Source organism: Tursiops truncatus, chromosome 11 (assembly GCF_011762595.2).
Source record: "Tursiops truncatus isolate mTurTru1 chromosome 11, mTurTru1.mat.Y, whole genome shotgun sequence".
Lineage (NCBI taxonomy): Eukaryota > Metazoa > Chordata > Mammalia > Artiodactyla > Delphinidae > Tursiops > Tursiops truncatus.
The window spans coordinates 86,073,113-86,088,456 of NC_047044.1; the positions used below are offsets into that span (position 1 = coordinate 86,073,113).

At 37.7% G+C, this 15,344-nt stretch overlaps 1 protein-coding gene across 3 annotated transcripts in view; it reads right to left on the reverse strand.

Annotated features, from left to right (window-relative positions):
- The window catches only part of PDE3A (phosphodiesterase 3A), a 315,361-nt gene that overhangs the window by 45,097 nt on the left and 254,920 nt on the right, over positions 1-15,344 (reverse strand). For all 3 annotated transcript variants that reach the window (XM_033867001.2, XM_073788979.1, XM_019936637.3), the window contains 2 exons: positions 13,854-14,008; positions 8,356-8,480 (listed from right to left, as the gene is read on the reverse strand). In XM_033867001.2, coding sequence (XP_033722892.1) covers positions 8,356-8,480; positions 13,854-14,008 — 280 coding nt within the window. The remainder of the gene's footprint in view (positions 1-8,355; positions 8,481-13,853; positions 14,009-15,344) is intronic.

The following is a 15,344-nucleotide window of genomic DNA, read 5'->3' on the forward strand; positions in this document are numbered from 1 at the left end:
CCAAATCAATAAACAAATCTACCAGTGATAATAACCTCTAAATACTAAACTAAGATAGACATAAAACCAGAAACAAATTAGATGCAGAAAGCAAATCCCAAGTCTACCGTTGCTCCCAAAGTCCACCACCTCAATTTTGGGACGATTTTTTGTCTATTCAGTTATTCCAGAGATGCAGGGTACATCAAGTTGATTGTGGAGCTTTAATCCGCTGCTCCTGAGGCTGCTGGGAGAGATTTCCCTTTCTCTTCTTTGTTCGCAGAGCTCCCGGGTTCAGATTTGGATTTGGCCCCACCTCTGCGTGTAGGTCGTCTGAGGGCGTCTGTTCTTTGCTCAGACAGGACGGGGTTAAAGGAGCAGCTGATTCAGGCACTCTGGCTCACTCAGGCCGGGGTGGGGGGGGGGCGGGGGGAGGGAGGGGTACGGAACGCAGGGCAATCCTGAGGCAGCAGACACCAGCATGACGTTGCAATAGCCTGAGGCGCGCCCAAAATTGCAACTCTTAAGCTTCACCTTGGACTCCTTTTAACTCAGTAAGGACCAGGAGAGTACTCAGGCCACTGGGCCAATCTCCTCTGTGGGCCACCATCTGAAGACAGGATGCACAGTGCGGGCATCTCCACAGCATGGAATGCGAGGAATGAATCATCATGAAAAATCAGTGGCAATGTTGGCAAGTTCAGTTAAAGCCTTGGTGTCCTGGAGTAACTTCAAAACAGAAGGATATTATTATTATTTTTAATTATTAGGGCTTCCCTGGTGATGCAGTGGTTAAGAATCTGCCTGCCAATGCAGGGGACACGGGTTCGATCCCTGGCCCAGAAAGATCTCACATGCCGTGGAGCAACTAAGTCCGTGCACCACAACTACTGAGCCTTAGCTCTAGAGCCCGAGAGCCACAACTACTAAGCCCACGTGCCTAGAGCCCATGTTCCACAACAAAAGAAGCCACGACAGTGAGAAGCCCGTGCACCACAATGAAGAGTAGCCCCGGCTTGCCGCAACTAGAGAAGCCCACGCGCATCAACGAAGACCCAACGTAGCCAAAAATAAAAACAAATAAATATTTATTGGCATATAGTTGATTTACAATGCTGTGTTAATTTCAGGTGTAAAGTGAATCAGTTATACGTATACATATATCCACTCTTTTTCTTTTTTTAGATTCTTTTCCCAAATAGGCCATTACAGAGTATTGAGTTCCCTGTGCTAAACAGCAGGTTATTATTAATCTACTTTATATATAGTAGTGTGTATATATCAGTCCCAATCTACCAATTTATCCCTCCCCCACTCACCCCTGGTAACCATAGTTTGTTTCCTACATCTGTGACTCTGTTTTGTAAATAAGTTCATCTGTACCCTTTTATTTAAGATTCCACATAAAAGTGATATGATATGATATTTGTCTTCTGCAGAAGGATAACATCTTCTCCTCCTATTTTTGTTTCTTCTTGGCATTCTGACCTGATGATATCAATGGTTAACAATTTCTCATGTGTTTGCCCTCTCTTGGGTTGTGAGGTTTTTAGCAGCAACGGGATCTGCCACTGCTTTCAACATTAATGTATCTGGAGCAGAGTTTTTTAGCAGGCGTTGGTTGCTTAAAATATGTTAAGGAAGAAGATGCATTTTTGAGAGGCAACTGGCTTTGTTAACCATCCATGTTTTCAGTGAAACTACTTTCTGTGCATCAAACAGTACTTTGATCCGCATCGTTTCTGAAGGAAACATTTAACAATGGAATATGATCCATTTCAGATCAAACAATAGGCCTCAAGCTCAAATGATAAGTGTGGACATTTGTGCCAAACTGCGTTTACTCTCGGTCGTGAACATTTTACAAAACGCTGGCTTTGATTGCCAAGTGCTGAGGTTTGAGGACGGGATGCTGTCTTTTGAAGTTACTCTCTCCAAACAGAGAAGGCAGCCCGCACTAAAACTGAAGAAAAGAGAGAAAATACTTCTGAACAGCTACCTGCTTCCTAATTTTCATGATTGCCTGGATGAACAATCTACTGTTAAGCAAATGAAATGAAATCAGGCAATGAAATTGCTTTAGGCAATTCCTTAATTATTTTGGTAACTGACTGTGAGTTTGGGGATCCTTTTCTACCACTTTTTAAGAGTCGTTGAAAGCCCGTGGGAACACCATCCATTTCTGTCTTGACACAATATATTTTCTGAAGGTAATTTACGAGAGGAGTGATTTTCTTCATTGCTAAGTTTTAATAGCCGCCAACTGATCCTCTCAGAGATGCGCAATTCACTCTGAAAACACAAATTGAAAAATCCACTCGATGATTGGAGTTCTTGGAACTCATGGATTAACTAAACTTAAACAAATAAGCAGAACTTCAGACTCCGGACTCACGGCCTGGGATGAAATTTAAAATAAACCTTATAACAGAGGAAAAGCGCTTTGCTTTTGCAGGGCTATTAGGCTAAATATTTTGAACGCTCCTAACAAGCAAGGGTCTTGGCAACGCCGTGAAGAGCGGGGGTATTTTTATTCTGTAGGTGAGAAGATAAAGGTATAAACATATAAATTTCTTTTTTCTCAAGCCAAACTATTTCTCAACAGTGTGCCTTATCATGGTTTACTTGAAGTTTTAAAAACAGAAAGGGTTAGGAATGCCGTAGGAAATGGCCATATATTTACATGTATTAGTCTTCGAATAGATGGAGAGATATAAGTGCAGATAATAACCAAATACTCTTTCTAGAAAGGAGAGATTGCAAATAAAATTATTTCACAGGGACAGCATATTCTTGTAAGTCTTCAAAACCAATTATTATCTAAGGTTTTTTAAAGTATAATCATGTCTAAAGTTAGAGAGATGAAGTTTATGACCTTTGAAGTCTCACCCAACCTTCTGTTACACACACACATCTATACATTCATACACACACATACACACACACACACACACACACGTGAAGGAACTCTGATGAATACTCACACTCTCAAACATATTTATCTTCACTTTCTATTTGAATAATTTTAAGAGATTCCAGGAAAAAGACGCGGCACATGAAATACAAACTTTTGGATGATTCAGACCACCCTAATGTGAAATACTGAAAATTAAAACATTTAAAAATTTAAAATATGACTTTAAAAAGTTCTAAAGTACCAACTCCTTTGAGTAACTGCGGCTTTAACTCCATGCTCCTGAGAACAGGAGAAAATGTGTATCAAGACACAAGGAACGTTGGGCAATCAAAAGGAGATGATAAATAATACTGGAGGGAAATGATTTAAGTGAATCCATGTGTTTGTGTTGTAAAACTCAGTTTTAGTTGAACGAGAAAGGGACTAGTATGTCTGATAAATACATGCCTCTTTTCCACACCCACAGGAAAATAGACAGCCCTAATATTTTTCCAAAACAAAAAAGTATCTAAAGTATAGAGATAAAAAAAAATCACAATGCCATAATTAAAGTTCTCTCTCACTTTAAATTTTCCATAGGCAAAACTCAGTCTAACTTGTAGGTGTAGAGATATCTGTAATAGTTGTAATAGGATGATAAGAACCATAAAACTTACAGGAATCTGGAAAGGGACTACTCGCTGCAGATGTGATAAGCATGAAATTAGATTATAAAAGCAGAATGACAGAAAGGCATCTCGACATATTCAGTGACTCATAATAGAAAAGCAAGATTGAAAATGCAAATTCTATTTAAATCTCCCATTTTTAGGCTTTAATCAAAGGATTCCTATGTGATTTCATCCATTTATTTTATATCAGTAACTGCATAATAATTGGTCGCGTTTCAACTGTTTAAATGAATGTTGACTGATGGAGCCAGAGGACACACTGTTTACTTGATTTGCGCAAAGAACAGATTTCATTAGTCCTGTCTGGAAACAGGTCATTTATCTTCCAGTGTTTCTGTTCTTTCAGTTTATGCTTGCATCCCCCTACCTCTTTTGCCTCCTGCTTCTTATTTTCCTCCTTAGATTCTCTGCACACTTTATTTAATTCCATTTCCTTAGACTCTTTGCCACATAAAGGGGCTTTTCTCAGCCCCTTCCCACAGTTTTCTTGAAAACTGGGTGGCAACCACTGTCACTTACATCACACCTACTTAGGAAATCAACCCCACCTTGCCATCTATGCAGGGAAACGAGCTTTCAAACAGAAAGGCCCATCTGATCAGGGAGAAGTATGATTGAACTTCAGCTCTCTGATTCTTGCTGGAGCTTCTTCTCCCTTTTGGCAGGCTTTCAGGGATTTGTTTAGTTGAATTCAGCATGCATAGGATATAGGTTATTTTATAAATACTTAGCTCTGCTGTGACAGCAGTCTAAAGATGGCACAATGCAAAATCCCTTCCAAAGTAATCTATGATGGAGTTTTTTTATGTACTTTAAGGCTCTTGCCATTCCCGTGGCTCTCATCTCTACCATCTGCCTTGGTGGTATCTTCCGTGGACATTCTTTTCCTTTCACACTTTGCCCTTCTTGAGGGCAGGCATATGAAGTCGGGGGCAGGACACAGGATATGAAGCTGTTCCTCACATCTGTCCCATCATTTTCTCCGTTATTTCCAGTGAATATGCTAACCCTAAATTTCTATCTTCTTGACTTTACCATGTTGGTTATTTTAAGAATTTTAATTTTATTACCTAAATGAAGAAACTGAGAGACAGAAAACCAAATCCTTTCATTATCTTGTCCTCAGCCAAGGAAAAGCCCCCCAAATCCTAATTTTAAATTATCTTAATTTGTCATCCTCAATTTTTTTTCTAGTAAGACTTTAGGACAAAAGAAAGAATTCTGGACTAATTGTGTGGCCTTGGGCAAGTTACTCAATATTTCTGTGCCTCAGTTTCCTTATCTGAGCCTGTCTTCCGAGCTATACAAGAATGTAGAACACAAATTCATACGTCATCTCTCGGGTTACATATTATTATTGTCTAATATCTTAATTCTTTCCATTAAAAATCTTTAAAAAATACCCACAGAGCTGGAAATACTATTATTTACACATATAATGTTTGTCTGGATGGAATCATGGGTTTCAAATTATGTGTTCACCATTTTTATTAGATCTCAGACTTTTTCTCTGCAATTATATTTTTTTCTAGAATACATCCATCATACATTCCTTCAGTTAAGATCTGGTAGGTGGTAAGGTTTTGACTTACCTGAAGGTATCTTTAACTCATTCCTAGTCTTCTGAGATAGATTTTCCCCACACACAATTTTAGGTTGACTATTATATTCTCTCAGAACTTTGAAGAAAATATTTTCCTGCGCTCTGACACCCTTTATTTGTGACAGTTCAACTCTCAGACTGACTAAAAGGTATCTTTTCTCTGGCTAACTTTAAGATTTCTTTTCATCGTTGGTGTTCTGTAGTTTCACTGTTTTGTGTCTATGTTTGAATTTTTTTTACTCTTTCCTCTCCTTCTACTCAAATAGTTTACGTTCCCTACCCTCTACTAAAACTATGATCATGTATATTACACTTTCTAATTCCTTCTCCTATATCTCTTAAAGTCTTTTACATTTTCCAGTTTCTCATCTATGTTTCATTCCATGGAATTTCTTCACATTCTCTGCCTTCTAGTTTACTAATTCTCCCTTCAGTAGTCTTTTATGCCATTTAACCTATCATATTTCCCTGATTACATTTCCAAAAGACATTTAGCTGCCCTACAATTATGTCTTCTCTCATTGCTATTTTTTATGACCTCATGTTTTTCTTTAAACATTTGAGTAGTTTTTTAGCACTTAAATAACTCAACCTTTTTAGAGATCTGTACAGGGTTTTTTCTTCTATTATCTCTAACTCGTGGTGCTTTCTTGCATGCTTACAGTGATCTTGGTTGTAAGCTCCAATTTGTTTGAACTTGATATATTGGGGTTGCATAGCCCTTAACTGTGATGCTTTCCTCCAAAAATTATCTGTACATATTTTTGTAGGGAGCCAAGGGGTCCTTCTGAATTAAACTACTTCAGTGCCCCTTCAAAAGTCTCAGGTTTTATGTGGAATGCTCAAATTCAGTTCCTCCACCTTGCTGGGGTCCCAAATGAGTCTCTGCATTCCTGAGCTCATCTGCATTTGCCCTCAGTGCCATCCCAGTTTAAGTATTTGCCCACATTGTCCTGTTCCTGACCCTAGTGAAAGCTCAATTCTAATCCTCAGGTCATGAATGACTTATAAGTTACAAAAAGTAATGAACATTTCTGACGAGCAGAGAGGACCAGATTAATTTTTGGAAAATCAGATTACCTTTCATGGTTTCTTTCAGTAATGCAATGCCAATAAAATGGTACTTTGTGGAGGAAGTATCTTCCTACACTCAACAGTAGAGATTTAAGCCAAGTCAGTGCTTAAATGGTTTCAAGGAATAGTTACCAGTATAAAGTGGGTGATCAAAGGGGAAAGAAAGTACTAAATTTTCTTTTCTAGATGTATGAAACAACAACAGAAGTCCTTCCTTAAGTTAGTCCTTCCTTTTAAAATTAAGTTTATATTTCAAGGTGGTCTCTTGAAATATTAGTGGAATGTGAGTACTGGTTCTCTAACCCTTACAGAAACACTGCCATTTCAGGACTTCTGCTTCTGACTATGATGCAGTAGTTTGTGGTAAATCCATGCTTCTTTGAGAACAAATAGAAAAGTTGAGTTAAAAATTTAAAAAGCGATCGAGGGAAGGCAAACCAATTCTGAGAGACTAGGTTTCCAAATAGAAGAGACCCTCAGAAGGGTGAGCCAAAACCCTGTGAACCGTTCTTCCATTCAGAGCGTTATTTACGGACCATTGGCATGGAACAAAAGGTTAAGAATCCAGGCAGAGGGATGCAGTTATTAGGAAGGCAAGCCAACAGAGCTTTTAGTAATGTCATGAGGCTGAGGACACAAACATTGGAGTTTGGGGCTGCCATGGCAGCCAGAACTTGAATGTCTAACAGCCCAGTGGGAAGAGGGCAGCTTTCCCCTTGAGCCATTTGGGGAATTCTTGAGCTGCTTGAAGATTAAGAAGCTAAGCAGGGAGCTACTGAAAATCTCAGTCGAGTTTTCTGCAATACCGAGAGGTGAAAACTTGGAGTTAGAACATTCCAAGAAGGAGAGGTCAGAGTAGATACCCAGACTCTCAACTGGGATTCAAGGAGGGGGCCAATTTGGAGATGGAATCTGACAAAAACTGTATTTCAGTTTTGAGTCAGCAGAGGTTCTGATTAAATGAGGTAATCTTCCCTCCAAATCATTTTACTTTCCTACCTGAAACTTCATTGATACCTGAACTCCTTACCACAGGTCCTGGGTCCCGTATGGCCTCTGTCCACAGACCTGCTTTCATCTCCCATTCTGCATTCAGGGCTCTCCCTTTCTTCTTGGTAGCTTTGCCAGCCATTTAGAATCTTAAGTTGCTGAGGCTTTCCCTCACCAAGTTGGGTCTTTATATCTCTTTTGTTATTTGAAAGTTTTCCCTCACTTCCTTATCATAGCCTTTAACACACTACGTATATAGTAATAGCTGTCCATCTGTTTATAGTCCCGACTAGCATGTAAGTGAGAATTCTGTGAGAGGATGAACAGGGTCTGGTTTAGTCACTGCCGCTTTCCTCAAATTAGTTCAGTGTCAGAGATAGTGAACACTCCACACGTACTTATTAAGTGATGCTTGAGGGAAGGGAGAAGCTAATGCTTAGAAGCACAAGGGGTGCACTGACACCATCGTGGAAAACCCCATGCAGATCCTAGATGGGAGAGATGACATCAAATTTCATTCTGTACCTGTTTGAAAGAGAAGGAAAACCTCCTACCCACGGTACTCTTGGGTCTTTTGGTTGCTGGCGTGTGAGCTTTTTCAAAGGGCTCGTAAAGGTTCTGAATTGTATTTTCTCCAAATTTAAATCCCTCTCCTTTTCTGTATTTCTATGTTTGGGGGGAGGTGAGTGACACAGAGTAAGAATTTCTTTGAAAAATTGTAATACATATAGTAAATGAAACATTACCTAGAACTTATAAATACCATACTTCCGGAAAATAATTTTCTTTTTTAACAGACACTAAAAATAAAATTGAAATTTGATAAGTACTTCATTAGCTTTTATATTATAAGATGATGCTTCCAGAGATTATCCTTAACAGTGACACTGATTTCCTACTCATTCAATAAGTTCAAGATAGGACAGTTGGTACAGCTACCTTAAAAGAATCTGTATCATCATATAAAGTGGAAATTTAAGTAATTATAGTTGATTATTGAGGCTTTTGCTTTTTAGAAGAGTCAAACCAAGCACACCTGAGTGTTTCAACACTTGAAGCTTAGTTCATTCCACGACTGCATGCTCAATGAGTATGAGCTCTTTCTCCAATAAGTTACTTACCTGGTCGATTTTGCTTTTTAGCCTTTACGTGGTTAGAGGCAGCAACAGCATAGGATGAAGTGAAGGATCTGCTTTTGGTGAGAGTCATCATCACTGAGTTTTTCCAAGAATCTGGATTAATAGCACTATAAAGACAGGGTATAAAGAAAAATGAAGAAATTATTCATCAATTATTGGGGCGGACCTTACCAGAACCAACCATCATTTCCATAGTAGACTTTCTGAGTCATGGTCCAGGTTCAGTGACAGAACCACTTTACTTCCAAATGACAAACAAGGTTATCTAAATTCAATCTGTACTGCAGGGATACAGTACACACTCTTTAAGGATTCTGGGTTAACAAAAGACAAAAGATAGCTCTACTGTTTATCCAATTACTAGGTATCAATCACCTTCTCTTTCTACTTCTACAGTCACGTTCCTCACAGATTTTCTAAAAACATGGCAAGTTAACTAGTTAAGATGCAGGTGAACTTACATTAAATATGAATGGCATAATGCTTCCTTCTATACCCTTTTTAATTTATTATTCTTGGTGTAACTAAATTAAAAAATCAAGTGCTTATAAAATCATTCAAAGATAATACTCTTTGCAGTATCGTGAAGGAAAAGGTTAGTAAGAGGTCTTTTAACCTACCATTTCTTTTACTGATGATACCCTGGAAAGAAAGGGATGATGAGCCAAACCCCCTAGTAGACACTAATGACAGACCTGCTACTAAACATACTGATGCTATTTACTAGAAGAAAGGTAATGACAGTGAGGCTTCACCTAGGGAATGCTTTTAGCCGGATATCCTTGGTCTGTCTAGGTTATTACTGTAAATAAATCTGGAATCAATAAATCTCTGGAAGGTTGGGATGGAGAACATTACAAAACACCATGTAATTAATGGGATATAAATTTTGGAGCTGTTCCAAACCAAAATTTATCTGCAGGCATTGATCAAAACCTTACATGCTGAATCTGAAACAGAATCCATTGTAATTTGAGAGAGAAAAGAATTTGGGAAGTCATGTGGACAATCTTGGACCGCTGCAAAGGAAAAGTGTTTGGTTTGTGCTTGCCTGACACCTGTGTGCTTTCAAGCATTAATAAATTTGGTACTGGGTAAAATCCATCATTTGCGTGAGGATAATTGGACAATTTGACCTTCAGCCAATCTTAGATTGGCACTGTAAGCGGATGTACTTGGTATCTCTGGGTCACTTGTAAATAAACCTGAAATGGATGGAATTAAAGGGTCATGAAAGCTGTATAATTAATGAGGTATAATTTGGAGGTGTTCTATAACCAAAGTGGTATCCTCTGTGCAAGGATCATTATGTGTGCACTGCTTACAATCGTGCATATTAAGTCCAAACCAGAACACGTGCTAACGTGGAGTAAAAGGACTTTTAGGGTGTTGTACTACCAGTTTGAGACCTCTCAAAGGGAAGGACGCTGATGCATTGGTTGGCTACTTCCTCTATCCCTTTATTATTAGTAAGTTTAGCAATGGGAGAGATCAATTTGTGTTGAGTCTGATTTGACATTCTGCCACTTGTTACCTCATTTCTTCTCTTTCTTTTTCTTTTTTCAGAGAGACTTTTCTTCAACTGTTGACCCAGGTATTTTAAAACTTCATCTTTTCTCATTTTAAATAGCATTTGAAATGTGGAATAAACTCCAGCAATTATCAAATACAATTAAGGAAAGCCTACAAAATAATGTTTGTTTCATATCCTTCTTAGAAATCTCATCCTAGACACTTCACAAATGCCTGGAATTTTGAAACAATAAAATCAAAGAAAACTTTGAATCTGAGATAGACAAGTACACCAATTATTTCCTTCTCCCACTATTCTTTCAACTCCTTTTGCTGGATTGATTGACTTATAAGACTTAAAAAAAAAAAAAAGACTTACTGTGAAGAAATTTTATGTAATGTATATGTGGCCTAGATGTTTCCTTAGCACATTGTACAATAAACGGGTTGTGACTTTTCTATGTAGACTTTTAAAAGACCTTAACATTAACTGAATTTAGTTTTTAATATCTTAAAAAGTTATATTATGAAAGCTAGCTCAAAAACTGCCTGCTACTGTCTTATACTTCTTTAATAAAAACATTTAAAATATGCTCATTTTGAGAAGTTTCATAAAGTGCAATAATGGAGCATCTTTAATGTATGGGAAGTTAATGAACTTCAAGATAAATAAAATTCCAGCTATATATCCTTTCTTAATATAATAAATATTAATTTATTAAACGGATATTATTAATAAAATAACAAACCAATATATGTATAAGTGTGTGTGTATATGTGTGTGTTTGTATATACACACACGCACGCATACACACTGTAATTTACAGGCACTTTCAAATGCATTGCTTTGCGTGATCCTTGCAATAGTTTTCAGCTGCCTATTGAACTTCACCGTCTTGATTCCTGTTTAAATCTCATGAATATGTAATGATTTGAATTCCAGAGAGGAAAATAGCTTGGGGAAACCTCTACTTGGTCTTCCCACACTAACACAGCAGGGGAAAACTATCTGTGTGTCTGTTGTAGAAGATCTCAACCCCCCTCCACAAAAGTGGATTTTATAACCTTAGTTCTATCTATAAAAACGTCATCCTAGGTCCTAAAAGTCTTACCAGGTCCTAACAGTTTCTTTTACTGAGTTTACAGCGTTCTTTCTGCCTAATATACAGAGGCAGGGGTCAGTCAGTTCCAAGGGCAACGTGAAACGATTAGAGTATGATTTATTTCAGACTTTTTTATTTCTCTCAAGCCTATTTTTTTTTAAAGCACCTACTGGCATTCTTCCACCTAATTTTACTCCAATTGTGTCATTGTTCCCTTTTTTCCTAAGAATTCCTTCTGGTGAGTACCAAGGCTCTGGATACACATCTCTGAGTGATAGGGCCAAGATTCTGATTCTCAATCCAGTGTCTTTTCACTCAGCTGGATTTAAAGCTACCCAGGAGTAAATCATCCAGCTCTGTACCTAAAGGAATATAAGCTGAGGACTGCTTCTACTTTTCACTTCCCACTCTTTGATCACTGCAGTCCTCAGAGAGCCTCAATGAAAAGACAGACATGGAAAGGAAGAAATCAAAGGGCTGACAGGGAAGAGACTTCAAAGGCTAAAACTCAAATCAGTTTTGAAATGAGTCAGCAGGTTTAGGAATAGGTCTCCTAAGTGAAGAGGTTTTAAATTTGGTTTATCATCAGGGCTGGAGATGATCTGAGGCTATCTTTTCACTATTTTCACACACGACAAAGGATGAGTCAACCAAAACTAGCTGTATTTAATGGTGGTACCATTGCTACTTACTTACACATGGTTTTCCCTTAAAGGGCTCAAATTCTCTTCAGAATGAATCTTATTTCTTTATAATGGTGAAAAAGTTGTACCATTCTCAGATTTTATATCAGGACTTTTAATAGAATAGTGAAATTAAGGAATAGTAAGTTAGACAGTGGAAAAAAGCATACCCAGGCAAGACATCTATTAGTATTTTGGGGACAAAGAGAATGAATGGGATTGTATGCTATTCCTTATCTATTTTGAAAATATTTGAGCATGAGTACTTATTTCATAAAGCAGAATGACAAAATCTTGAGGAGTTAAGCTTATAGAAGTTTTTGAAAGCTTCTTCCTCACGATGATTTCAATGTTAGCCCCCAATCTCATTTAACTAAAAGAAGACAGAAGTAGGAGAAAAGAAATTTGATGAGCAGTAACAAACAATAACACAAAGAAAGGTGGCATTTAAGAATGCTTGAATGGATTCTTGGTAAAGTCATTCTACAGAAAGTAAGTAAAGGAGCACTCTTGCCAAGGTGTGTTAGTAAAATAAAGATATACACTGAGAACACAAATTCATTTTCTTAAGCAACGAATATTTAACTGTAATTCCCTACAACTTATCAGTATTTGCTGTAGTAGAAGTCGACAGTGGTCAATATTTTCATAGGAAAATATCATCAATGACTTGTAATTTTAAACTTTAGGAAATGTTCATGAAACAGATTGGGTAACATCCTCCTGTGGTGATGCGTAGAAGTTTTACAAACGTCCAGGTAATAAGACAAAGTGGAATTATACTGATATGTGAAGAAAGAATCATTCAAAATTGCTTCTGATTCTATAGGTTTATTAGACTACCAATAATATATTAATATGGAAGAAACCAATTATGTTTTTAAACAACAGAGCAAGAGAAGTTAGCCGTCATTAAATTCTTAAGAGTTGAAAGGTTTCCGTTTCTTTGCCAGTCTCAGAATGGTGCTTTATTTATATTCAAAGCCAAGGTCAAGAGAAAATCACTTCTAATATTGCCACCATGTAGTTCAACAAAGATGTGGTAATTTTTCAGTCATTAGGTCATTAATAAAATTAATGCAAATGTTTCACAAACCTGAAATCATGTGGTAAATGTTCTTGTAACTATTATTCACATAAGGAATGGTATTTCTGTTCTAAATAGAAAAGGACAAACACAGTAGCTCCCTCTGAAAGCACCTCTTTCATGATGATGTTTCCTTCAAAACTCTTTCTAGATCTTTGTATTATCTTTCCTTTAGCTTTGGTAACTCTGACTTTTCAGTCACTTTGGAAAATTATCACTAATATACTAAATAAAGTTTATTCTATTTTTATTGAGGTACAATTGACATGTAACATTATATTTGTTGCAGGTTTATAACATAAGGGTTTGATATTTATATATACTGTAAATGATCATCACAGTAAGTCTAGTTAACATCCATTGACATGCAGGTTGCAAAATTTTCTTTTCTTCTGATGAGAACTTTTAAGCTCTACTCTCTTAGCAACTTTCAAATATACAATACAATATCATTAACCACAGTCACCACGCTGTACATTAAATCCCCATGACTCATTTATTTTATAATTGCGTTTGTACCTTTTTGAACCCCTTGACCCATTTTGTCTACCTCCGATCCCCCACCTCTGGTAACCACCAACCTGTTCACTATCTAAACAAAGCTTAAATTACCAGCTGTTTGAAGATATTTAGGTGCTCTTAGAATGATGATCTATTTTTTGATCTGATCTTCTGCCTTTGAAATAATGCTAGGAGAGCTGCTCTGGTGGGCTGGGGGAAATCTAACAATCATTTGCAAATGTCAGGTTGGATACCTTTGATTTAAAGATCCAATATAGATCTCAGTCCAGGTAAAACCTAGCCCACCTTTATTCTGGGCTCACCCTTTCCACCCAAAGTGACAGTGGCAGGCGTCACCTCAAGTCACTGTCCCCATTTATACTTAAGACCATACAACACAATTTAAGCCTAATTATCTGATGTTAATCCTTATACTGCTCTGGATTTAAACCATACACCTTTTTCATTTTCAAAGCTGGCCTGCAGCCAACTATAATTGGCTGGGCCTCCCTTCTACTGTAATTTATAACTCATTTTTGGTAAGAAAAAAAAACGTCTCCAAGACATATGAGACCATCAGGAGCACTGCCTAACCTGGATGAAGGTGCTTCATGGAGTTTGATGCTGGCGCTACGGTCCCTCCGTACTGGGGCAGGCTCCAAAGTGGGCAGACCCGTGGCTGAGGTGGTGGTTGTCCAAGTTGATGAAACTCGTCTCAGCAAACCAGGGGGCAAACTCCTCCTCAGGCGCTGGGAAGAAGGAGCGTTGATTTTGTTACCAAGCATATTTTCTATCACTAACTTCTATATAGGGAAACAAAATGGGTTTTTAATTGGCAGTGAAGTTATTAAACTACGTTGGTTGAATATCATTTATCTAAAATTTGGGCACTCAGAAATTCAATCAGAAACTCTGGCCAAAATCAATGAATATGATAAAAATAACATTTTGGGGATCTTCATTTCAATGTTTACACAAATATGGGATTGTGGGAAATGAGAATCAATTACCTTTGTGATAATTTTATAGTTATATTAGTTCAATAGGGCTTATACACCTATACACACATCATGTTAGTTAGTCATTATGACCAGTAGATTTTCCTCAAAAGACACTCGTGTGGGACATGGATTAATTTTTATCATCTAGCACAATAGTAGTCTCTATGTCAAAGTGTTTATTGATTTATTTTTAATTTCTTGATTCACAAATGACAGGAGCTAAGGGTAAGAGTATAACTCACAAGAGGTACCACCTCTCTTGGGGTTAACATGACTTAAGACAGGCAAATGGGTAAAGTCATTAGGACCAGCTCCTCTTAATAGGAGACTCTGCTGGTCGACCTGTGACCCTCTCTTTGTTATTTCTTTTCCTACCATAGCCTAAGTGGGATCTGTGGCACCATCAGCACTCAGGCATGGTTCTGAGCTCAGCAGCATGAGCACTGGCCCTCTAACGAGAGTCTTAATCTTAAAACTCAAAGGAAAGGTAATCTAACACAACTACAGCAATAGTTATAAGAGGCAGGAGCTCAATTCATTTTTATTTGTGGCCAGTTACTCCAAGGAGACCAATTGTGTAGGCAGAGTTTAACAAAGAAAGACTCAGTCTGCTCTTCCTGAAGATGGTAAAAACTCTGAGAAGTGAGGATACGGCACCTCAGGATTCAAGAAGACCTCTGATACTAAATAGTTTCCAAAATCTCTTAAAGATCTGGATATGCACCTTAGAAGTAATTCAATAGGAAGAGAAAAGGTCAAGCACTGTAAATATCAGTATTGTCTGTAAATCTGTCACTGACTTCATGTCTATTTTGAGGCCCAAGGGAATCAGTTACTCTCTCCCCATTCCTTTGTATCTTTCTCAGAGAAGTAGATGTTGGAAGGAAACTTAAATAACTTAATTGACAAAGTTGCGCGAAGGACACCGTCCTGAATCAAGAGACTCACAATGGCAAGAACACAGATGTTACTGACTGACTACCAGCTCCAGAGGACAGCTGCTTGTTTACCAAATAAATAAGTGTGCTGGATGTACCTGAGACCACTGAAATTCTGATTCTTTTTTTTAGTCTTTAGCATGACT